Here is a 25,109-nt window from a genome sequence, read left to right on the forward strand (position 1 = left end):
TGTGAACATTAAGATCACTTTACAGAAGCCCATTCTTGCTATAGCTTTGCCATAATCTATTCTGTTCTACTCTTGTGTTTAATACTGGCTATATTGTAGTTTAAAGGCTGAATGGTTGGGAGAAAATCTGACGGACTAGGCCTTTAATGATGAAAATTAACTGGGAACCCAATGAAATGTTTATTCTAGATTATAAATGATTTGACATCATTTAAATTACATCAATGCTAATAAATTATTCAGGAAAAGTTTAGGTTGGTCACTTTTTATAAGTAAATAGGCAATAACAAGTTAAAGGCATCCAAAAGCACACTTTGTAATATTGTAGGAAATCACTCTGGAGAGACAATGACAATATTCCTTTATATACTGTCAAACACAGGGTATGTCAAGAAGCTTGAAAGTCGCCTCCTTGCCCACCCGTCTTGCTGAGCAGTTTAATGTCAGTTATAACGATGTCACGACTGACAGACTTGCACATGTCATACAGCGCCAGTGTGGCCACAGTAACAGCTGTCAAAGCCTCCATCTCCACTCCTGTACGGCCCGTGGTTTGGCAGGTTGCCTTGACAACGGCGGTGTGTCTCGTCTCCACCAACTCTATGGTAACGGAGGTGTGGTCAAGAGGAAGCGCATGGCAAAGTGGAATGAGAGATGAAGTCTGTTTTGCACCCATGATGCCAGCAAGCTGTGCGACTGCAAGGGCATCACCCTTGGCAAGTTGGTTGGCACGTACCAGATTAAAAGCTTTTGGGCCCAGGATGACCTTTCCACAAGCTGTGGCTGTGCGACACGTTACTGCTTTACTGCCGACATTGACCATGGAGGCTTTACCCTGTGTGTCTGTGTGAGTCAGCCGATCGGAGGTTCCATCAAGGCTGGAGATCTGTGATCCTGAAAATGGTTCCTTCGAATCAGAACCACATTTATAGGTTTCCCGGTGAAACTGTCTTACGCTGTGCGGAACTGAGCCACTGCGTTTGGAATTACATAATGCTCTATTTCCTAAAGACCGAGTTTTAGCTGAGGCTTCTGAATCAATGTGGTGGATTAGAGGTGCAGTCTGCCTTGGATTGCCTCTAAACGCTTGCAGAAGCCAGTTGCTTTTACCTGTAGAAAAAATGAAAACGTTTAAAAGGGTAATGGATTAAAAAATCAGATTTCAGTTTCAAAACACCCTTGTTAGTCCAAAAACGGCTTTTATTGTGACCAAGCTGCCAAAATGATACATAATAAAATAATAAAAGATATAATAAAAGATATGCAGTCCAAACTATATTGAACAGGTAATGTCACAATACAGAAGTGCGAGTAACATTATTTTTCCATTTTACTTTATTGTGCCAAGTAAACGGTTACAAACCCATGTCTATAGTAATAATTGTACATTTCTTATTTCATGATCTGCCATGTAACTCTGTTGAGGCAAACAGTCCACATTGCCCGAGTAAGTCGCCTTTAGCAGCGAGTGACAAACAAGACGCGATTCCAACATTAGACTCGCTAAATGTGCTTGGCTAATGCTAAATGTAAATACTCAAAGATTGTTATTCACGTCTGCACTAATGATGTTCTACTTCATCAGTCGGAGATAACTAAAGATAATGTTAAAGAGGTGTGTGAGCTCACAATATGCTCTGGTCCAAGCTTCCCCCCCACGGCGCCCGCGGTGTGACCCAAAAAAAACAATTGAAAATACGCATCACGCCTGTCGTGTCCGGTGTAGACACGGTGTAAGTGCGTGGGGCACAAGAATGCGATTAGATATTGCTTTATAAGACGCCAGTTTAACGTCACAAGGGGCAGGGATTACTTTTGTGCTGAATGAATTGTCGTTTTTCACTTTTATTGATTAGACTTTCAATAATGCAACCAATATCTTCATAAATATATTCTTGAAAAAACAATGCCACCCACATCATGGATGTACTGGGGACTGGGGGTGAGTAAATTAACAGCAAAAAAACAGCAATTTCATTTTTGGGTAAACTAAGGAATACATATATATTATACATGTATATGTTTACATTAAGTTATATAAAATACAATTAAAAGACAATATCCCTTTAGATATTATGAAAAGGTAAAAATACTCTATGCAACATTTGTGTGTATGTTTTAATATATGATTAAAAAAAGAAAGATACTAATCTCCTGGATCTGTCCCAAATATGCCAGGTTGCAAATAACCTATAATAACTTGATGCTGTAAAAGACCTATTGTTTATGTTTATTAACTTACATGCGCGTTAACATATCTTAACTTTAACAAAAAATGTTTTTTTCCCATGTAGCCTACAGGAACAAATACTGCAACTACTTTCTCTTTCTCACTGGTATGTTGTCATGTTAGATTTCCAGTCCTGATAACAATATTTAAAATAATAATATACTTAAAATTAGGGATTCGCCGATATGTAAATTTTGGCTGATAACAATAACAGATTATTATTTATTAATGGAAGCCGATAATCGATATATTGGCCAATATACAGTCTCTACATATTAATATAACATTTTCTGAGACCGAAACAAAAGACAAAAAGTGACCAACTGCTTTTGTTTGAAAGCATTCACCGCAAAACACAAGGTTGCCATAAGTTATCTTTTTTTCCTGAAAATCATGTACCAAGCCTACTTTACACTAGTTACAGATTCTTAAACTATTAAAATTTTCTAGTATGTTTATTTAATAAACTTATTAAAGGTGTTCTTCCAGAGCAACCCAGAAAAGTGTTCTTAATAGCAACATTTCTAACAGGTGTTAAGAGAGAAAGCATTCTGTCTGAATGCAGTCGGCTTTTGTTCCTATAATTTACACATTTATAAACATCTACACACTGTACTTACATTAACAAAGTTTTGCTAATAGCAGTAAGTGAAAGATCATGACGACAGTACTGTATTGGATTTGCTGAAGTGGATTAACCAGAGAAAATTATTCATCATTTATCTGCTATAATTTATCGGCCTAAATTTTATAATCGGCCGATACCAATATGGCCGATAATTTATCATGCATTCCTACCTAATTTAATTAATTATCTTCAATTGAATAATTGAAAGTTTCTGACAATCCAGCATTTATTTATGTTAAGTTTCAACAGTGTACATTCCATAGATAAAACTTGCAATAATAACATATACTGCCTTTAATATATTTATAATCATATACTGTCTTTGTTCCTTCAAGTTCTACTATTATTATTTATTTTTTAAATTATGATGTATATAAAGCTGCTTTTGAACAATGAAAAATGTGAAAAGTCCCATATAAATAAAATTGAATAACCTAGTCCCACATTTACATTTCTTCCTTCCTTATGATCAATTAATGAGTGATGCCTGATTACTCCCTCACTTAATCAATCTTAAAATCATTGACCTATTTGGTTCCTTTCTGAAGGAATGAGCTTTTCAGTTTATGTTTGAATATCTGTATATTGCCGAATCACTGAGTAAATAACATTTAATCCAATAGATAACAAAAGCAATGTGTGTAAAGTGTGTTACGTACTGCTACATCACCCACCAATGAGGATCATTGGTCTGTTCTTCATCTGAGATAAATTCAACATCCCTGAAGAAAAATGAAATTATTAAATACAACCAATAAAAAAGGCAGGATTAAAAAGCATGATTTAAAAGGCAGGATTAGAAATGTCCTAGAAACAGGATTTATAAACTGTCCCACAACTAAGAGGTCATGTTTTCAGTAAACACGTTGAAAATATACAAAAAACTTTTCTAGCAGGTATGTTTAAGATTGAATCTTACTACTTCTCATATAATTGCCCCGTAAGATAAATCACTGTTATTTTTCTAACTTATTTAGGTTTTGGGAGCTAAATGCTAAGTGTAAATAACAAATCAGCATTCCTTTGCTGTTGGTATTCAATAAGTTTCTCCGCGTCTGAACCTACATTAAAATTAACAAGGTAAAATAAAAAGTTTATTTGTAAAACATAACATTATTAAAGAAAACAAATAAAAACAAGTTATTTATTGTGTTATGGTTTTATTGTGTTAGTTAACTGTGTTTTTTAGTTTTTATTACTTAATAAAAACTGCAGTTTGATTGATATTACTTAGAATGCACAATAAAAAACATGATTATCTGTTATCTGTTTTGCAAATGAACTCCTCTAATATAGTTACTAATAAAACAAACAATATGTTCGGCTAATTGTCAGCATCTTGCCTGTTTGCATCTCATAAACATTTTGCAGATATAAGCAGCCTTTATGGTTAAGCTTAATGTCATGAAATCGTTTCATACATTTAGGTTTCAAGGTAGACTGTCTGTGTTACAGACATTTAAGAATTGCTGCGATTTGGTCTTAGTGACTTATGAGTCCTCTTCACAACTCCTATCATTTCACAGATTTAGATGCTAGTTTTCGCGCTAAAATGCTAAATTAAGTACTGACACGCCCATTATTTGAGTAGTTCAAAACAAAAAAATTTTTTTGTGAACTATGCCTAAGCCTTGTCTGTGAACCCAATTTCAGATGCCAGCGCTCATACATAAATTAACAAAGGCAAGTCATCTTTAAGCGCCAACGGCACAATAAACTTAGTTCTACTCAATCTCAGTCAACACATCACAGTATGGGTCAGTCTATCTAATATCTAAGGATGAGCTGTAATGACAAATGATCCACGCCCCACTCATAATCACAGTTTATAAATGCAGGTGCCAACTGGCCACTCGTCTCAGCCTCAGAAGGGCCTTGGCCGATGAAAGCGGCCAAAGTTCCCAGACCTTTAGTATGAAGATATCAATGAATAACTTTAGCTTTAACCAAGGCCATTATTGATTGCTCAGTTGGCCAGGAGGACAGCTAAAGTAAGAGATCTGGTTGCTCCAAACTTCTTCCATTAATGATTCATGGATGCTGACCTGCTTCTGTGAACCTTCAACACGGCAGAATTTACTGTAGTCTGCCCCAGATTTGTGTCTTGATACAATCCTATCTCTGAGCTCTACTAGCAGTTAGATCTTATTGAGAGGTGTGCCTTTCTAAATCATACTCATTCTTTTTGAATTTGCCACATGTTAACATGTACATTTGACTGTCTCCTGACAGTTCATCCTTAGCCAGGCACAAAATGGTGTGCGGATTTCATTCACAGAACCTGGGTTACCCGCGTAAGCATCCGTTTCAAATAAATAGGGGGTTTTATGTAGATGTGTCAATCCGCATAGCTCCTATGACAAGTCTAATAAATTGAAGAAGGAACACAGGTTTTTTCACAAAAACGTTAAAATACCGAATTCTGCTCAAGGTAAATTACATTGGTGTTTAAGCTCTGCGGCTATAAATTGTAAGCATTGTGTTAGAATTGTTTCATAATCCCAAATAAATAGAAAGACCAAGAGATTCACAACTGTGTTTGACAAAAGAACGTGACCCTGGTTTCACAGACTAAATGTAGGACTATCTAACTCTAAATTAATGACCGTAACACTTTTGTCTCATTGTATCTGTGTGATGTGTTTGTGTACCTGCATGTTGCTTTTTCTTTCTCCCCACTGCTGCCCCTATGACATGCAGAAGTTCCTCTTCGGATGCTCCAGAACGCAGACGATCCCTCAAGGATACCTCTGAATTCCCAAACAAACACACCTACCACAAACAGGCATATACATATAAAACACAATTCTACAGCAGAGAGAAGGGTAAAAGCTTTTGGTTTCGAGTTTAGAAAAAATCATTCAGTTACCTTTAAATTGCCGTCAGCCGTGATGCGCAGACGATTGCAGGTACCACAGAAATGGTCTGACATGGAGGTAATGAACCCCAGCTGCCCCTGAAATCCTGGTACTCTAAACGCCTATAACCATACACAGCATAAAACCATACACATTACAGATTATTAACGAACATTTTTCTTGGTCTACAGCCTTAACATTTAAAAATGAAAATTATCATCATCATACTATCATATTCATTAACTTCCAGACTCATTTATTCTGAGAAACATCAGGCAAGATGTTTAATGTCTGGTCTGTTCTTTTATAATCAAAGTAGATGGCAAGCAGGCACTGTCAGGTTGAGGTCTGTTTTTTCAATTCCACTCCCTCCAGGCTATATCCTGCACCTGCCCACTCCCGCTAGTAAATCACTCTATGTGCTAGTTGTGCCATAGGGAGGCTCAGAGATGACGTATTTATGTATGCAAAACCCAGAAGCGAGTAAATATTTTAGGACTTCCGGTTCCATCGATTCAAAGTCTATGAGGTTTTTAAATGGGTTTTTGGTAAATCGGCCGAATTAAGGTCTGTCGTAAACAAACCTCTAAATATTTTCACGCCAAAACACACCAATTACAGCCAGCTTGTGATTTATTAAAGGCTTATTGTGTCTTAAAAACGGCGGTTGCTAACAAGTTGCTAAAATTGACTACTTCCTGTGGCGGGGACGTTAGACGTCATCGCACATATAAAGCTCACAAATACTGCAACACGGGCACGAATCTCCTAAAACGTAGATGTGGATTCATTCACGGAGTAATTACTTACCAGGGAACACATTTTTATTAAAGTTTAAAAGAGTTGTTGGAGGTTTGGTGGTGGTGACATTGATATTAAGCGACAAGTGTTAGCTTTTTACTTCTGCCAATTGTTTTTCGGCTTCAAAAGTAACAAATGTTGTGTTCATTAGTAAAGATAATCTTGATAGAAAAACATGTAAACATCATAAACCTTTGTTAATCACAGTGCTTATTTTTTGCAATCTTTTAAAAGTATATGTGAAAAATGCATAGGCTTTCAGTTGAGAGAACTCTTACTTCCTGGTGAGCCTACAAAAATATGTCATCTCTGATCCTCACCTGCATATAATGGCATTCATGGGAACTCGAACGTATTATCCAAAAATATGAACAAAGGAAAACTGTTTGCCAACTACACGGACCAACTGCCCTGAGCTGATGATTTGAGTCAAGTATGTTAGATAAGTATGTTAGATAAGGGCTGACCTTGGCTGTGTTCGTTTCTTCTCCAGGAACCTGCTCCAGATTGGGCCATTTCTGCTTTATGCAGTCCAACATCTCCTGATAACTCACCATCTTCTTAAAGTTCCATCTGTTACCTACAGTGACAGACCAATGTGTCTTGACATTCAACCATTTTGATTATTTTGTTATTGAATTGGGAAATTATTAATAATGGAAACTGAAGGAGCTGCACTAGTTTTACTTTTAAGAAGTACAAATTCCAAGGAGAGTAAAGCATACTCAAGATTTTGTCTTGATAATTTTACTTTTATTTGCCGGTGAGCTTTTTCGATGCCAGAGTCAGCCAGCAGACTCATTTCCGGTCGTATAACCCTATCAAGTTGTTTTGGCTTGACGAAGTGCTCAACAATGTAAAGAGGATCCATCATATCGCTGATATATTACTACTTCTTTTTTCTCTAAAAAACCCTCCTTTTCCCATACAGCGTTATATGACCAGAACTACTTTGCCGACTCTGGCGTCCCAAAAGCTCCCTGGTGCCATATTGTGCAACTAGTGAATTGTTTGTCATTGTTTTACGCATTCCGCTTAAAGAAAGGAAAAAGGGTTTGTTAATTATGGAAGGATTGTGTAGAAAATTGTGGCAGGATTTACCAGACAATTTTGAAAAGCAATTGGAAATTGTATTTGCAAATGCATTTATTTGTGGATGTAAAAATTGTGACATAAATCAAACGCAATTTGTTTGCATTTTCATTTTCTCAAACGTACAATGTCTGCCAAGTCCACTTGCAATTGCATTTCCAATGACTTCCAAATTATAAATCCATTACATTCAATTTGTGTAACTTAAACAAAATGCTAACGATGTGCATTTAAATTATGTTACAGATGTAACATCAACAATACATTAGCAATGACATGGTAACACTTTATATTTATTTGAGATTGTATTTGTTAAAAATTTGCAAATCCATCATGACATCCGGTTCCTGTGTGCCTTTCTCCCAACAGTTTGCTTGTATATCTGTATAAACTTATTTATATTTATATTTGATACTTATTTTTTTTATGTCAGTCAGACTACAATCATGAAGAATATTTTCCCCAGGAATGCTAACTGCAATCCATAATAGTATTGCAACTTCCCTTTGACCTGTTGATAACATGTCTAAAGTATCTCTAGCTCATCTGTAAGACTTGCAATATTACCATCAAAGTTGTACAATGTATACAATGCTAAATACGGGTGTACATACGTGTCTGTGTATGTGCAAACATTTCTAAATGTTTTAACCATTTTAACATTAGTTTATGCACGCCAAACTAACAAGAAAAATTATATTGACAATAATTAACATTAACAAGGATTAATACATTCTTAAAAACAATACTGCTCATTGTTAGTCCATGTTAGTTAATGCTTTTACTAATGTTAACAAATCTTTTATTATGTGTTACCAATTACTTTTCAAAATAGAAAATCCTTCCATACTTAATGCATTCTTTTTTAAATGCTTCCTTAATGCTTTAACCGTACAATGTGTGAGCTGAGCTGTGGTCACTGCACTGTATCTAATCAGTTTGACTAGGACAAATATATATTTATTCAGCGTTATTGTCTAGAAATGTGGCAAGATAGTCAACTGATCGTCAGTACATTAGTGAGATTGACTAGCGAGATCATTTTGAGATTGTCTTTAAAAATTGGAGAAAGAAGCAGATTTCTGAGAACATTTTTAGATCAGTGGTCCCCCTGTAGCCCCCCAAGAGTTTTCGACTTATCATTTTTCTAACATCCGTTTCAGAAATTTTCTTTATAACAACTTTGATAGTTTTGTGCAATTAAATATAAACTAAAATCAATATGAATATTTAAATTTTTACATTTTCTTAATATACAGTATTTAAATTAAAATATAAATATGTTTTAGCCTTAAGGACAGCAATAAACTGATATGCTCCTAAAGGGTGACACAATTCCCATTTAGCAGATTTAAGATTTAGCATTCAAAACTGACAATCATGCACGTGCAAAAAAATCTCAAGACATCACGCTACGCTTCAGCCTCTCGTGGAAGTTCTTGTCCTCCAATCAAATGCGCTTTAGAATCAGAGTCCCGCCCCCTTTACTATGAAAGCCGCTAAAGTGGTGCCTCACATCAGCCACTTGTTTGCACATTTACTATGTCCTGATGAATGACGAATAGATCTTTGAATGGTCCTCTTGTGTGCATCAAAGTGCTGATTGGCTCGCAGATAGAACCTTAGCACTAAACTATAATGCGATTTTGTTAATAGAACCGTTTAGTTTTCAAAAAAAGTCTCAAAATATACCCATTAAAAAAAAAAACATGTAAATAAGAATAATAATTTGTGAATAACTGATACAGATAACAGACAGAACCTCATAATTCTAAAGCGACGAAATGCCAGCGTGATGTAAATCACAAGCTAGAAATGACACATTACTGGTATCACAGATCTTCCTCATCTTTCTACTAGACTTTTCCACCACTGTAGCTATCACGCTGGTAAATGCAGCTTTGCCAGGCTATCTCTGCTGTAAACAAAACGGTACTGGTTATTTTAAAAGGGGGGCGGGGCCACACGATATGTCTCACGCTGTCTAGCCTTTTTCAGTTGAAATTACGTCAACACATCAATTAATGCTGCATGTTCCAAGGTGATTCACTAGGTCTTTAAAGATTATTTCAACTATTTATTCGTGAAATATCTATTAATTCTTCAGTTTGAAGGGCTGATCAGGATGGTGGGTCTTATTTATTGTATTAAACGCCTACATGTCAAATAGTGGTTTGAATTACCCTCAAACTTTGTTTTTTTCCACATTCATTTTATTGTCATTGTCACAAAATACCCCGTTTTCAAGCACCTAATCAGTTTAAAACTGAATATTAATGAGAAAGTACAGTATAAAAATCTGATATGACAATAAATCCTCAGAAACGGTTTCACTCTCATTGACAATCTCCTTCAACAATAGATTTAGTAAAAAAAAAGTCAATTCTGCAACTGTACAGACGGGTTTACTATTGAGTTCTTTGTATTTAGAATATACAAATACAGTGTATATTATTTTATAATGATCTTACCATCAAAAGGCATGTATTCAATGAATCTCACATCCAAAGGTTTCTTCTCTGTTAGGAGCACAAAGTCCAGTAACTCATCTTCATTCAGACCTCTCATGACCACACAGTTCACCTGAAAGCAGTCAACAATGAACATCTTTATTGTTTCCCAAAGATAAAACTGCCCTTACATTGGTTTCCTGTCCAAGGTTACCTTTACCATTTACAAGGTTACATGTTATATCTCGATGTGTTCAAGAAATGTGGTCAAAACAGGTTAAATACAGGAATATGTTCTTAAAACCTGTATTTATAAAAAAAATGGGTTGGGTTAAAAACTACCTTAAGCAACACATTTCTTTTATTGATTGTTGACAGTGCAAAATGTGCCAACCAGCCAGACAACACTGGCAACACAAAACTGATATTGTCATGTGACCTAACACATATAAAAGGTTAATACTTCTATTTAAACTTTACATTATGTATAAATATTACTCCTATTTCTCAAATGATACATGTATGTTTGTGTATTTATGAACACACAAACGCAAACATAAACACAAACATTTATTTTGCCATCGATTAATAACATTGAATCACAATACTAAAGCAGATGTGTTACCTTGACTGGATTGTAGCCCATTTCAATAGCCTTCTCAATGCCTTCCATCACTTTATGAAACCCTGCAAGCAGTACCAATGTTAGGCATCAAAAAGTATACTGTCAGTTGATGGACACTGTTGTTAGTAGTAGCAAATACTTTGTGTGAATGAATACTTTCATGTTTATATTCCATGTGTTTTTAATTTGTTATATTTTCTATAAACCATGCGCAGTCCAATAGCTTTTACAATGATTGTGATGTATCACTTGCTGTAGTTAACCAATAATGTAACTACACTTATATGTAAAAATCTTAACATTATTATTAACATGTTAATACTGTACATGTTTCCACAAACAGAACATAGATCAGTCCTCAAATGGGTATTAAAGCAACAACGAGCCGTTTTTCGACCTCAAAATAATCTCTCTTAAAATATTTTAGCTGTAGGACAACACTTAACTGAGATTTAATTTCACTGAATTTGGCTGTGCTCATGTTGTTTATTGGTTCATAATCTATAACCGTTAAGTAGACTAGAGATGATGTAATGTTGCCGGGTCTCAATAGCTTACGTACAGTAAGATCGTCAGGAATTTAGTGTTATGCTAGTAAACAATTATTACCAAACCACAATAAATGTTTTCTGGTCAAACGTTGCTGATTCCTTAGTTCACGCACGTACACTATGTTGAAAATTGATTTTAATGCGTGACGATTCAAAATGGTTGAGGTGTGAACTGAATAGCAATAAAAAAATTAACAGCAGGGGCCGCCTCCATGTTCACTGCAAACCTAAACATGGACATGCTGACATTTCTGAAATGCAAAGAATTCTAAAAAAGCATAGACAGTATTAGTTTGTTTATATTAAAGAGGCTTTTCTATTATTAATTTGTTTTAAAATTGCTTTTTAGTTTTGTTATTTGAAACATAACAATGTTATTATACAAAGAAACGTGAAGCATTCAAGAAATAATGCAAGGGAAATGGTTCGTTTCTAATTTGTTTCAACTCATTTTGTAAGAATAAATCTTGAATAAATCGCATTGTGGTTTAATCTAAAACTAAAGGAAGTTGTATATATTTACGTTGGCTAAGCAATACCTTATTCCACCCCAAACCCTAAAATCATGTCAGCAAAGCCCAATTTCGCTACAAAACACACAAATTTTACGAGCTGGCAAAGCAATAATGAAGGCACACCCCTGAACTTCTTCATCCTGGATACTTCATTCTAACCCATTCATTCTGCATCTAGTGTATCTATCCATACTGATGGAACACAATCTGGTGTAACAAAATGTATTATTTGGAGAAGGTTTGTGTATCCTTACCTTTACGTCTAGTAATGAACTCAAATTTGGCAGGCACTAGTGAGTCCATGCTGATGTTCAGTAGATCCAATCCAGCCTTCTTAAGACCAGGCAGCTGTCGGGTCAAAGTCGTGCCATTAGTGGTGACTGCAATGGTCTTCAGACCCTCCAGCTTTCTCAGTTCCGCTTAAGGAAAAACGAAAGTTTACACACCTGGTAAAAAGCTCAAATGATCAAATGCTTTCAAGTATGATAACAAAATATGCTTGACCTGATATGGAGCCATATCACACTCCTACTCAAGCAATATTGCATTATTATTATTATTTTTTTTGTAGAAATGTACTTTGCTTTCTCTTTGTGAGGTTTTTGTAGCAGCGGAGCTACTGCCACAGAACTATTAGCGTACATGGAGAGGATCTTGAGACTCCAGACAAAAATTGGCAACTCAGCATTGGCCTTCTTTTTACAGCTGCCCTTTTACTAAAACTAAATAGTTGGACATAAACTTCTTTATAAGTCTTTACAGGTATCTCACAAATCTCTATACAAAATAGTAGTTGTTTTCATGCTTTTTGTAAGACGTTGCATTGTTTCACACTTTTCATCTTCACATCTTTCTTGCTCCCCATATTGCATATTAGGGGTTGAAGGAAAATAGATTCACCTAACTATCACAATTTTTAGCCTCAGGTCCACGTGCAGCAGGGGGGATAACAAAAGCTTACTATTAACATTAATAGCGCTATCAATATGGATATTTCTCTTAAACAAACGCATTGATTCGCTACGGAAGACCTTTGTTAACTCATTTGCCGCCAGCCTCTTTAAAAAGAAAATGCCAGCCTACGCCAGCGGTTTTTAACATTTTCACACAATTTTAATGGCTCACAGTACATTTTCTGTAAAGAATATATGGACAAAAAATATGTCAAATGAAAGAACTGAGTCTCAGCTTTCAAACAAAAGAAACCGCATTCTTCTATCTTCATTTGTTCGTTTTTTTATCACTCCGTAGATGTGGGTAGGTTTCTTCAAAATTGCATCATTTTGATTAAACAGCTGAGACAATTAACGTTTTTCGTCAAAGATTCCGCCCAGATTACACTCAGAACGATCATTAAAAACTCCTAAAACATATACGTTCTAGGTTCTGGGATTCTGTACTTTTTCCCAGTGGTGTGTAATAGCGCCACCTGCTGTACAACAGTACAAACACTGATTGCCGTAATAACTCGTCTTTGCTGGGGAAGCTTTTCTTTTAATTGACGTGATAACTCGTCAATGGCGGTGAAAGAGTTAAGACCACAGAGCCATGTTGAGCAGTTCATGGATGCACTTTTTGGAGCTTCAAAACTTGAGTAAAAACATGCGAGGAAAACTTGGGGACTTTTCTTTGCCTGTGAAATATCCCTTTAACTAGGTTTTTTATTTAACTGAGAAGACCTGGCAAACTATTAAACAACCTTTCTGGGAGAATCTGAGTGTTTATAGTACCATAATCTACTGATATGTCAGGTAACCCATAACCCACTTGCATAATAATTTGGAATGCGGTGTATATATTATTTCATATATACAGTATATTCGGCACACTGGTATGTCTATCCCCTGCTCCCCTGTAAAAAAACACCTGACCTAGCACACACGTGAATATAAAATGTAAAGTTAAATGAGCTTTTCGTTTATATTTTAACTGGGAAATCTGAGTCATGCCTTGAAGATGAAAGGTTATGCATGAAGGTACAAAGTCCGGTTTTAAACATTTATGTTGAACTACCAGCAGATAATGAGACTGATATAAATCTCTCCGATTTGAGGTAAGCATAATACTAGAACATTTCTCTGTATATAATGTTTCACGGTTCTGCAAGTGATCATTTAAAACGGGTTAACATGTCTAGAACAACAGCCTCCAGTGTTTTGAGGAGTAAATGTGATGCGGTTCTTGTCTGGTTTGCGACCCACTTAACATACATCTATAAACCAACAGTGCACTTAAACATCTAGCATACAGTTGAGTGGGCGGCAGAGATTAAAAAATACCTATAATATGCAGAATGTCTTTCCGAATAAGGGGTTCTCCTCCAGTCAGGCGTATCTTGTTTACCCCCTCTAGTACAAAAAGTCGAGCTAATGTAAGCAGTTCCTCTGTTGTTAAAAGCTGAGAACGAGGAGTGAGTTTTACCCCTTCCTCAGGCATACAGTACTGACCTAAGAAATAGAAAAGTGTTGTTTAATAATTAAATAATATGAATTAATTAATATCCTTAACAATAGGAAAGTCGGCCAGATCTGTAGTTTGACTGCAGTCGAATATTAGCTGTACGGTGTACAGAGTGACAGAGTAAGCTTAACATAAATTGTTCAGGTTATTTAAAAAAGGCCTGTCTCCAAATGATGCTTAAATGCATTAAATATGGCTGAAGTTATATGGGATACAAGGGATTATCCTCATAATTCTCGGTCCATGACACTTATTTTATGTCTATTAAAATCTGTATTGCCGTAGTAGGACAGGGGGACACAATTTGCATAAATTACAGGGTTTCATGTGTTGTTAATATGTGATCCAGTCTGTGAAACCCCAGCTAGTCATTTTTCTACATAAAGTAATTCTACATAATGCAAAGAATCAACATTCTGGTAAAATATAACTTAGATATCTTTAATATTGAGTGAGTAAAGCCATGTCCAAAACTAAAATCATAATGAAACGAGTGGTTGAAATGAAACTTTGTCTCAGAATTTGATTCTTCAACTTTAGCCTTGATTTCACAGACTGGGCCACATATGTACCACACTGTGTAGTGTGCACCATACATAGCCAGTAACAATTTACAGGAACAGAAAGCTAACATGTTTTCATTAAGTGATTATACAGACTTACAGCGAAAATTACATCTCTCAGTGAGAGAAATGCGAAGGTAATTATGCCTCCGTCCAAAAGAATCCGTAAGAAAAGCTGAGAATGGCAGGGTCTCCTTCAGGACTTGCCTACGGCCACCATGAAATGTAAGGTCGCCAACCTACAAAAAAACACAATAAAATATATTCATAAATATAAAACAAAAGGCTCACAAGCATCAATTCTTCTCAAACCTGAGCTTCAGTTTACACTCCAAACACAACGCATCATTCATAATATACTTGAATCAGTGAACAAACGCACAAACACGTGAACTAATGAAGTGTCTTTGTTAGTCATTGGATTAAATAGTTTTTTCACTTTAATACATGGGATTGAGGTGGGTAAATCTAAGGAAGCACACCAGAATTATAAACGTATCACTATTGATTCACGTGGCTAATAAGATACAGTAGTTCCATTTGGATAATTATGATGTGGGTCATCCCACATGACAAAATGTAAAAACGTAAAGTTTTTATCCTGATTTCCCAATCTAACGCATGACCCTTCTGAGCTACTGAAACAAATGCTCACATTTCATTGAGTTTTTAAAGACTAGCTTCTACCAAATTATTAGATTTCACCGTGAGCATGCATAACGGCTTGGTGGTTTGAACCCATGGTTGATTTGCAGTGAGGTTTGGTGCTTTAGTTATGGGTCGCATGATGGAACTGAAGAAATCAGGGTCCCATGACTGAACAGAAGAAATCATTCAGAGTCTGTCACACTTTAAAATCATAATTTTCATCAATCACTTTCAAGTGAAGACTAAATAAGACCTCGAGTCATGCCTAAATTCATACAATCTGTGTGTGACATATACATATACACGTGTGTGCATACTGGATATGGTGTTTTACGGAAGGGGTGGCAAAATGTCATTAGATTGGATTTTAACATATCCAACATAGGTATCCAAGATAATTTTATTGATGAATACAGTCATTTCCCTCTTATGTTTGCACAGGTGTAGTCTATTATATGAACTTAATTGAAATGTTACACTATCTTTAATCAACGTTCAACCATTTTCTCTTCATGTTGAACAGCCTATTAGTCTGGTAATACCATGGTTATTTTCTTAAGCAACTCTGCCTTTGAAATATTTGCAATAATACTGTGGATTTGATCATTTTACAGTATCTATTCATTTATTTTCTTTATTTCTATGGCCCGGTTTCACAGACAAGGCTTAGAGCTAGTCCCAGCCTAAAATCAATGTTTGAGGTGTCTAAAGTGAATATAACTTGCCCTGACATATATATTAAAATATATCAGTGCCATTGTTTTGTCTCAAGATGCATACCAGTAATGTATTCTTCTACGGCATATTCATAAAAGCGACATAGATATCTTAATTCAACTAACGCATAGACCTGCCTTAAGCTAAGCCTTGTCTGTGAAACCCGGCTTAGATGTTTTTTCTTGATTCTTTACAGATCAAATGATTTTGCAATTCAACACAAAAGTGTGCAGTGCTATCGTGTGCAATTAAATAAAGTTTAGGTGAATTAAATGAATCACTCAAAAAACATAAATGAGATACTGGCACAACATATTTTAAACAAATTAATGATTAAGAATGTGATGAAACTCATATTTTAACCATTCTTCCACAAGTTGCAAGAAACCCCAAACTTAAAACCAAACTTAAATAACTTAAATTCTGAAAAAATCCTTAGGAGTGACATCCAAGTCATCCAACAGCAATATGAAAGATTGACAGCATAACAAGACATTCTGTAGCACAGGGAAGGTGGGATGAAGTGATGGTGTGTGACAACGTCTCGAACTTGGTTCGTAAGGACAGCATTGTCATAAAAGACTGAAAATATTGTTTTCAAACATTTATCTTTCTCTCAAAGGGTTTTATTCTTGCATTTGTTGAAACTGTTAACTTGATATTAGCACCTTTTGTATTATTGCTCCGTATGACGCTTTATTGCTCCCTGAACTCTCTGTAAAAGTCGCTTTGGATAAAAGCGTCTGCTCAATGACTAAATGTAAATGTATTAAATACAATTATGTGATTCGTATTCAGAGTAACAATAAATTATAACGTTAAGTGAAGCATAACTTTTTAAACAAATTGTGAAATCATCTATGATTTCTAATGAAGCTGTCACATACCTGATGCTGTCTGCTCTCTTTACGAGTGACACCTGAATACCGCCGACTCACTTGACATGACCGTTGAACTGTTCGCTTTGAGCAGGCCTCAACCGCGGTGTGTGCTCCAAAGAGAAGACGGTCAAATCTAATGCAGTTAAACGCCATAGCACTCACGGGAACTACAAGTTATTCAAAAAAATAACATATTATCTAGGCCTGTTCCAGCTCCGTTACTGAACTTGACTCGCAGTTCGCCTGATACAACCACGAGGGGCGTTTTCTCCTTCAGCCAATCAGCGCCCATTTATGTATTTGTGGGTAGTGTAGTTGAATTACTCCAGCAGGTTCGCTTCCGTCATTGCCCATCTAGCACATTTTCATAAGCAAGCACTTGATTCAAGAAAATTGGGTTTAAAGCATAAATTTTCTCCGCATAAATGCATTGTGTGGAACAATGAATATGTTTTATTAAAAGTAGGACAACGTTATTATCACAATTCAACACAATGGAAACAATAAGTAATGAAAAATGTATCGAAGATAACCAAATTTATATTAATCGTATAGAATATTTGTGGGTAATTTAAGAGATATCTCCTAAGTTTTTACACCTCATTTCTACAATATTCTAGGTCAATGTAAGAGATTTGTTGTTTAATGATAGTTGGGGTGGACTTGTTCGATAAACATGCAGTAATTGGCATATCAGAACAACATTCATTTGTAGAAATAGTATTGCCCTGAAAACTTTTTTTATTAAAAAAAACGTAGGCCTACCCTTTAATATTTTCCTATAACATTAGGTCTCTTCATAATATTTCTGAAATCAAGTTAAAGAACTTCACATAAAAAATGCTCCGTAACTTTTACCCCTGTAAATTATTTCTGTCTAAGTTTATGGATATTTAACCAGATTGTTCTTAGCGTGGTGATGAAAATGAATCAGTGGTTCACTTGGTTTTTAGATTAATTTAACAAGGTCACATTGAACTTAGGTTCCCTTATTGATTTTTAATTTGTTTAATAATTTTATTGATATTAAAGAAGGAATAGTTCTGCATTTATTTTCTAACACTGGCTTCACTCAATGCTATAAGAATCCTGTGCTTGCTTTGAAAATGTTTTATTCATAAATATTTTTGTTTTTAGCTTGGAGTTAAAAGTTTTGCCGAAACTCTTTTAATATTGTAGGAAATTTAAAACGTCGTTTGACCTCAAGCTTGTCCCCACTTCAGCAACCCATAAATCTGGTATTCAACTTGATCGTATCTACACGCTGCTGCTCCACTCGTCACTCCCAGGTCACCCCGCTGTACACGTTGGATCATTTCCTAATCACTCTTGATCTCAACCTAACTTCTCCTGACACTACACATGGTTCCCCAGGGGTCAAATTTCCGGCGCAAACTATGATCACTCTCTCCCTCCCGCTTATCCTCTGCGGTCCCTGCCACGCTTTCTCCCTCAGAGCAGCTTCACCCTCTTTGATGCTAACAGAGCCACCCACACTCTTTGCTCCACACTTACCTCCTGCTCAGACAGGTTATGCACTCTTACATCTTGTGCATCCCCTTCTGCCCCCTGGTTATCTGATGTTCTCCAGGAGCATTGTACCATGCTCAGGTATGTTGAGGGAAAGTGGCACAAATCTAAAGAACCTGACCTTCCTCTCTAGCAGTCTTACCTCTCTTCTTTCCTCTCGCCTCTAACTCCGCTGTTCTTATTCTACTGGATCTATCATCTGCCTTTGTCACCATTAACCAGCACATCCTCCTGTCGACCCTCAAGGCTATGGGTGTCTCTGGAATGGTCCTATAATAGTTCATGTCTTACCTCTCAGGTCATTTAGAGTATCCTGGAGAGGTGTGGTCTCGGAGTCCCAACATCTCGACACAGGGGTGCCTCAGAGCTCAGTGCTTGGTCCGTTGCAATTTTTTGTATTCATGACATCCCTAGACTCTGTCATTCAGAAACATGGCTTTTCCTATCACTGCTATGCGGATGATACACTACTCCACCTGTCTTTTCAGCCTGACGATCAGACCCATTTCAGCATGCCTAGCCGACATCTCACTCTGGATGAAGGACCATCCCCTGCAGCTGAACCTTGCAAAAACAGAATTGCTTGTAATCCCGACCAACACAAAAACTCATCACAACTTCTCCATTCAGCTGGGCTCATTAACCGTCACATATTACAGAAATTCCAGAAACCTGGGAGTGGGGATCGATGATCAGCTCACGTCACTCCTCTCTTCATTAAGTTACATCGGCTCCCTTTTAGTGGCTCGCATCAAATTAGAGACTCTGCTCCTGGCCTACAAGACCACCTCTGGTTCGGCACCCCCTTATCTTCACTCGCTAATGCAGACGAATTTCACTCTGCAAACGAATAACGTCTTGTGGTGCCATCACAAAAAGGTAAAATAAATCTCTCACGTACCTTCTCTGGATCGGTTCCACTTATATGGAATGATCTGCCCGCTGCTACAAAATCTTCAGATTCTGTAGCATCTTAAAGAATCGTCTGTAAATGCATCTCTTCAGTCAACACCTGACCAATCAGTTCTGACTTCTATTTTTTCCGTACTCTTTAAAAAAAAAACTTCAAACTTAACAAAAATGTATTAAAACACAAAGATATTCAATTTGATCGTTAGATCACCAGTGAACAGATATACAATATTTAATGGATTCTTGTCTACCAACTTACTCTTTTCAAAAACAAAGTAATTTTTATATTTTTCATTAAAGTTTATGATTTGTCATACAGTTGTCTGTCCAACTGCATTCTTTGTATGGAGTATGCACCCAAGACTTTCATTCACCACACATGGTCATGGACAATTAAAGTGAGTTGAATTGATTTTGTGTTTTTTTGTTCTTTTTTATGTATTATGTTTACACATGAAATGTTATACATAACATTGAAATGTATCCCTTGTACTATATTCATAATAAATTTTCGAAATTATTGTAAATACTATGCGAAGCAATAAAATAAGGTTTGCTTCCGCCATATTGGGGTGAAAGCACTGATCTATGGTGAAAGCAACTTTTCCTGTCGCTATGGCAATATCTGCTGCTTGAAAAAACTGAAATCCAACCTGAATGATGACTGCACATATAATGTACTAGACAATTAATCATTAGATCCTGTTAATATTTTATTTTACAGACATTGTGTACTTTTTAACACCAAACCTTGAACCATATCTGTTTCGGTTGAAATTCTTTTAAGTTAAAACATTAACAATATAAAACAGGAATTGAAGGGATATTTTACAGACAAATCAAAATTTCCCCATGTTTCACTCACCCTCAAGGCATCCTAATACCACTTTCTTCTCGGAAAATAAAGCAGTCGAGTATTCCACGATTATTTTACTTCCATGTGATAGAATTGGAGTGAATGGGCGTAGACTTTTTGAAGCTCCAAAAAGTGTGCCCATCGATTAAAGAACTGCTCGAAAAGGCTCTGTGGTCTTAACAAAGGTCTTCGAAACAAATCGATGTGTTTGTTTAAGAGAAATATCCATAAGGACAGCGCTATTTACATTGATGTCTAGCTTCTGTTGTCCCTCGACTGCACTCGAACCAGAGGCTTGCTTTTCTGGCAAATGACCCAGCCATGTAAGTTCCAGCGAGGAAAGCGGCATTTTTCATTTTGTCAAAAGATGAAATCTTAAAGGTTATAAACATTATAAAACTTAAAGGTTACATTACTGTTTCTCAGGAGATTACATACAAAAATAAGTTATCAATGAAATTAATGCAGCAAATAAATTTCATAAGCTCATTCTAACTTAGTGTCATATTCATATAAACCTTTATTTTGCTTTCCATGGCTATAGGACCTGCAGTTACTAAAATGAATTAAGGTTCCTAGACTAAAAACCCAGTTAAAGGTAGCTGGTGCATAAGATAACATAGGCCCCCTTCCAAACACACAATATTTTTACACTTTTGTAAATAATTACACGTCAGGGTCTTTGGGAAACGACGACAGGTAAGAATTGTACTGTAACAGTGAAAGGATTGTGTTATATAGGGGTCAATTTAAGATTATTTATTTATGAATGTTTAGTTCTGTTATTTGGATTAGAGACGTTAGGCTCGGGATGAATGATTTTGGTTTCAGAGATCTGGCAACCCTGCCAAGATGATCCAATGTATGCTTCAAAAGGCTTTTGACATCAGTAAACACAGAAATCTCAATTGTACAAGATGGTCCCAAAGCACACAAACCCCTTTTTATTGGCACATTGACCACTAATATAGTTACCCAGAAATATACAATTTGCAGATCTAACATTACAAAACATTTTTTGCAGAGTTATGCAATGACAATCTAGACAAGTATTAGCAGACTACAGCAAAAGCTCTTAGGCATCTTCATGTCAAAACAGATCCTTAAGGATGATTTTTGTTGTCTTCCTGTGGGTCACAAGACGTCTTGATCCTCTGAAACTCGGTCCACATGAGGAGCAAGAGTGATGTTTATGTCCCTTATGAAATCTGTGATGCTGTTTTAATTGGCTAGCTGTAGTAAAGGCTTTTCCACACTCAAAACACATATGAGATGTCACACCTGTTTGTGTTTTCTTGTGTTTAGTCATTAGTCACACCTGCATGTGTCCTCATCTGCTTCTTCAGGTAGCGTACAGATATGAATGTTCTACTGCACTGTTCACACTGAAATGGTCTCACTCCAGAATGACACAGAAAATGAGTTCTTAGACTATCTGCCCAAGCAAAACTCTTTCTACACTGAGGACATCTGCGAGGCTTTTATCCAGTGTGAACTCGCATGTGCTTAGTAAGGTTGCTTTTCCGTGAAAAGACCTTGCCGCACTGATCACAACTGTAAGGCTTTTCTCCAGTGTGACTTCTCATGTGCACATCAAGAGTGGATTTACGTGCAAAGCTCTTTTCACACTGGTCACATCTGTAAGGCTTTTCTCCAGTGTGAATTTTCATGTGATTGTTCATGTGGGCTCTACACTTGAAGGTCTTTCCACACTGGTTACATATGTTAAGCCTTACTTCCGTGTGAATTGTCATGTGCACATTAAGAGTGTATTTATGTGCAAAGGTCTTTCCACACTGATCACATCTGTAAGGCTTTTCTCCAGTGTGAATTTTCATGTGATTATTCATGTGGGCTCTACGCTTGAAGGTCTTTCCACACTGGTTACATGTGTAAAGCCTTACTTCCGTGTGAATAATCATGTGCGCATTAAGAGTGTCTTTACGTGCAAAGATCTTTCCACAATGGTCACATCTGTAAGGCTTTTCTCCGATGTGATTTCTCATGTGCACATCAAGAGTGTATTTATGTGCAAAGGTCTTTCCACACTGGTCACATCTGTAAGGCTTTTCTCCAGTGTGAATTTTCATGTGATTGTTCATGTGGGATCTATGCTTGAAGGTCTTTCCACACTGGTTACATATGTTAAGCCTTACTTCTGTGTGAATTATCATGTGCACATTAAGAGTGTCTTTATGTGCAAAGGTCTTTCCACACTCGTCACATCTGTAAGGCTTTTCTCCAGTGTGAATTTTCATGTGACTGTTCATGTGGGATCTAAGCTTGAAGGTCTTTCCACACTGGTTACATGTGTAAAGCCTTTCTCCCGTGTGAATTATCATGTGCACATTAAGAGTGTATTTATGTGCAAAGGTCTTTCCACACTGATCACATCTGTAAGGTTTTTCTCCAGTGTGAATTTTCATGTGACTGTTCATGTGGGATCTACGCTTGAAGATCTTTCCACACAGCTGGCACATAAGGGAATCTTTGTTTGGTTCTCCTTGAGATTTTTTGGGTGAAAATTTTGTTTCAGTCTTAAAGCAGTTTGGAGATTCTTCTCCAATTACAAAAGGAGGTTTCTCCTCCATTTCATTGTGTTCTGTAATTTCCTCCTTCATCAGGTCTAAAATGAATATCACTATGATTATTATAACTTAGTAAAAGTGCATGGAGGACTTCTGAAACCATAATTATAATGTCTTTATGTCATTACTAGTTCAACAATAATAGAAGTTACCTGGATGAATCAAATCAGCATCTGTCTGTTTTTCTGTTTCAGTGATTTCTGTTTTCAGCTCCATTTGGTAGTCCAGCAGATTCACTGACGGTTTCTGTTTTTCATTACAGACAGAAACCAGAAGCTCTGGAGATGTTTGATCGGTAATGACACAGAGAGACATGCCACATACATCCTGGAAATACCATCACAACAAGCAGAGAATACAATTCAAAGCTTATATACATTTAACTAGTGTGAGGTCATATGTTACATTCACATGTATCATAATGTATTGTAAATATTCATGAACACAATATTCTCTTTTGTGGTTTACAAGAACAGAAAGTTGTACATGTGTAACAAGGAAAATGGTGGTAACACGAGTTGTGTTGGTTGAACTAATCAATAGAAAAAGATCTACCCCCCCCCCCCAATTACAAACACACTCACCCACACTTATTTGATACACAGAAAATAAAAAAGTGAAGTCTAATCTTTACGATCTAACGTTACCACACAACAACAATGTAGTTGTTGTGTGTCTCCACATTTGACAGACACAGATCATGAAATGAAAGTTTAATCTGTACAAACCTTTGTGTTCAGTTCATCTCTCTCCCCGAGCTTTGCCTCCATACCACCACCACCTTCTTCAGCTGAGAGATTTCTGTCATTAAATCATCAATATCCAGCATGGACAGATCCGTTCCTACTGATTTACAGCACATCACATCTATATGTGTCCTCATGATGGACAACTGAACACAAAATAAACAAGAAACTAGAAATGTTAAATAAAAAGAACACCTTCCTCAATTCAGATATAATTCAGTCTACAATAAGCAAGAAAACAAAACACAAATATAATATAGAGACCAAACTACCAAACTTACAGCTATGATGCTGTTTAAACAGAGCGGTTCTTTCTTCACGTGCTGTTTTGCAACACTTGGTCCGTTTCGCCACCTGCTGGACTGGAGACGTGACGCATTGGCAGCATATCAGATAATAAGGTTTTTTTCTAACATAAAAAATCCATTGAATGTTTAAAAGTTCGTGGGAAATAAAACAAACATTGACTACGATACAAATTTATCAGTTTTGCCATTTGGAGCTTTGAAATGTTTGATTTAGATTGGTCAGTCATGACATTGCAAAATCTTGTTATTCCCAGAGAATACCCGCTCATTTTAGTTAAGCGATTATATCGTTTCTTTCTACACAACAGTGTTTTATGTATTATGTGCAGTGTTGGGTAAGTTACTCTGAAAAAGTAATTAATTACTAGTTACTCATTACATATTCAATAGTGTAATTAGATTACTGTCCAAGTTACTCTGTCCAAAAAGTATTTAGTTACTCATTACTTATTACTTTCTATATCATACATCAACCTTAGTTAAGTGATTCAAGGATAGACATGAAACGGCTTATTTAATTCATTCAAATAAATAATATTATTAACTGACCACAGTATTACAAATGTGAGAATTATACATTAAAGCACAGATTTTAAAGTAAGACTTTGAATTTTGATGTCAATTACACTATTGCAAACGCATATATTTCACAAAGTATTTAGTTTAATTACATCAAAAGCAACTGTAATTAAATTACAGAAAACATATGAGTAATCCCTTACTTTAAATTAAATTACAGTAACTAATTACTTAGTAACTAGTTACACCCAACACTGATTATGTGCATATGAATTCGTAACATAGTAACACAAAATCACATTCACGTTAAACTAGACGTAGATGCATGTTGAAGAACCAAATGATAGTTCTTTTTAGTTTTTATTATTGCAACCAGTGTTGGGTGTAACTAGTTACTAAGTAATTAGTTACTGTAATTTAATTACTTTCCCCTTGAAAAAGTAAAGTAAGGGATTACTCATATAAATTTAATTACAGTTACTTTTGATGTAATTAAACTAAATACTTTGTGAAATATATGCGTGTGCAATAGTGTAACTGACATTAAAATTAAAAGTCTTATTTTAAAATCTGTGCTTTAATGTATAATTCTCACATTTGAAATACTTTCGTTAATAATATTATTTATTTG

At 36.0% G+C, this 25,109-nt stretch overlaps 2 protein-coding genes across 3 annotated transcripts; both read right to left on the reverse strand.

Annotated features, from left to right (window-relative positions):
- Positions 1-161: 161 nt before the first annotated feature.
- LOC130408793 (molybdenum cofactor biosynthesis protein 1-like) lies at positions 162-17,277 on the reverse strand. Of its 2 annotated transcripts, none has more exons than XM_056732219.1 (11): positions 17,026-17,277; positions 14,874-15,012; positions 14,030-14,197; positions 12,005-12,169; positions 10,685-10,746; positions 10,081-10,192; positions 6,985-7,097; positions 5,728-5,838; positions 5,510-5,630; positions 3,533-3,580; positions 162-1,110 (listed from the first exon to the last, which is right to left on the reverse strand). In XM_056732219.1, exons 1-11 carry the CDS (start codon positions 17,170-17,172, stop codon positions 389-391), a joined length of 1,908 nt encoding a protein of 635 aa, XP_056588197.1. In that variant the 5' UTR covers positions 17,173-17,277; the 3' UTR covers positions 162-388. The 2 variants fall into 2 exon arrangements, with proteins under 2 accessions (XP_056588197.1, XP_056588198.1); XM_056732220.1 differs by having other exon boundaries at positions 972-1,110; positions 3,518-3,580.
- A 3,874-nt stretch (positions 17,278-21,151) lies between these two features.
- On the reverse strand, positions 21,152-23,933 carry LOC130408824 (gastrula zinc finger protein XlCGF57.1-like). Its single transcript, XM_056732266.1, has 3 exons — positions 23,634-23,933; positions 23,058-23,232; positions 21,152-22,943 (listed from the first exon to the last, which is right to left on the reverse strand). Exons 1-3 carry the CDS (start codon positions 23,673-23,675, stop codon positions 21,799-21,801), a joined length of 1,362 nt encoding a protein of 453 aa, XP_056588244.1. The 5' UTR covers positions 23,676-23,933; the 3' UTR covers positions 21,152-21,798.
- Positions 23,934-25,109: the final 1,176 nt, after the last annotated feature.

The sequence above is a fragment of the Triplophysa dalaica genome, chromosome 20 (genome assembly GCF_015846415.1).
Source record: "Triplophysa dalaica isolate WHDGS20190420 chromosome 20, ASM1584641v1, whole genome shotgun sequence".
Classification (NCBI taxonomy): Eukaryota; Metazoa; Chordata; class Actinopteri; order Cypriniformes; family Nemacheilidae; genus Triplophysa; species Triplophysa dalaica.

Excerpts from the sequence above, each read along its gene's own strand:
- LOC130408793 (XM_056732219.1), bottom strand. The coding sequence starts at position 17,172 with ATGGCGTTTAACTGCATTAGATTTGACCGTCTTCTCTTTGGAGCACAC. Across the intron at positions 15,013-17,025 it reads AAGAGAGCAGACAGCATCAG|GTTGGCGACCTTACATTTCA; the intron begins GTATGTGACAGC and ends GTTTTTTTGTAG. Across the intron at positions 7,098-10,080 it reads TGAATACATGCCTTTTGATG|GTAACAGATGGAACTTTAAG; the intron begins GTAAGATCATTA and ends CTGTCACTGTAG.
- LOC130408824 (XM_056732266.1), bottom strand. The coding sequence starts at position 23,675 with ATGGAGGCAAAGCTCGGGGAGAGAGATGAACTGAACACAAAG. Across the intron at positions 23,233-23,633 it reads GAGATGAACTGAACACAAAG|GATGTATGTGGCATGTCTCT; the intron begins GTTTGTACAGAT and ends TGGTATTTCCAG. Across the intron at positions 22,944-23,057 it reads TGCTGATTTGATTCATCCAG|ACCTGATGAAGGAGGAAATT; the intron begins GTAACTTCTATT and ends TATTCATTTTAG.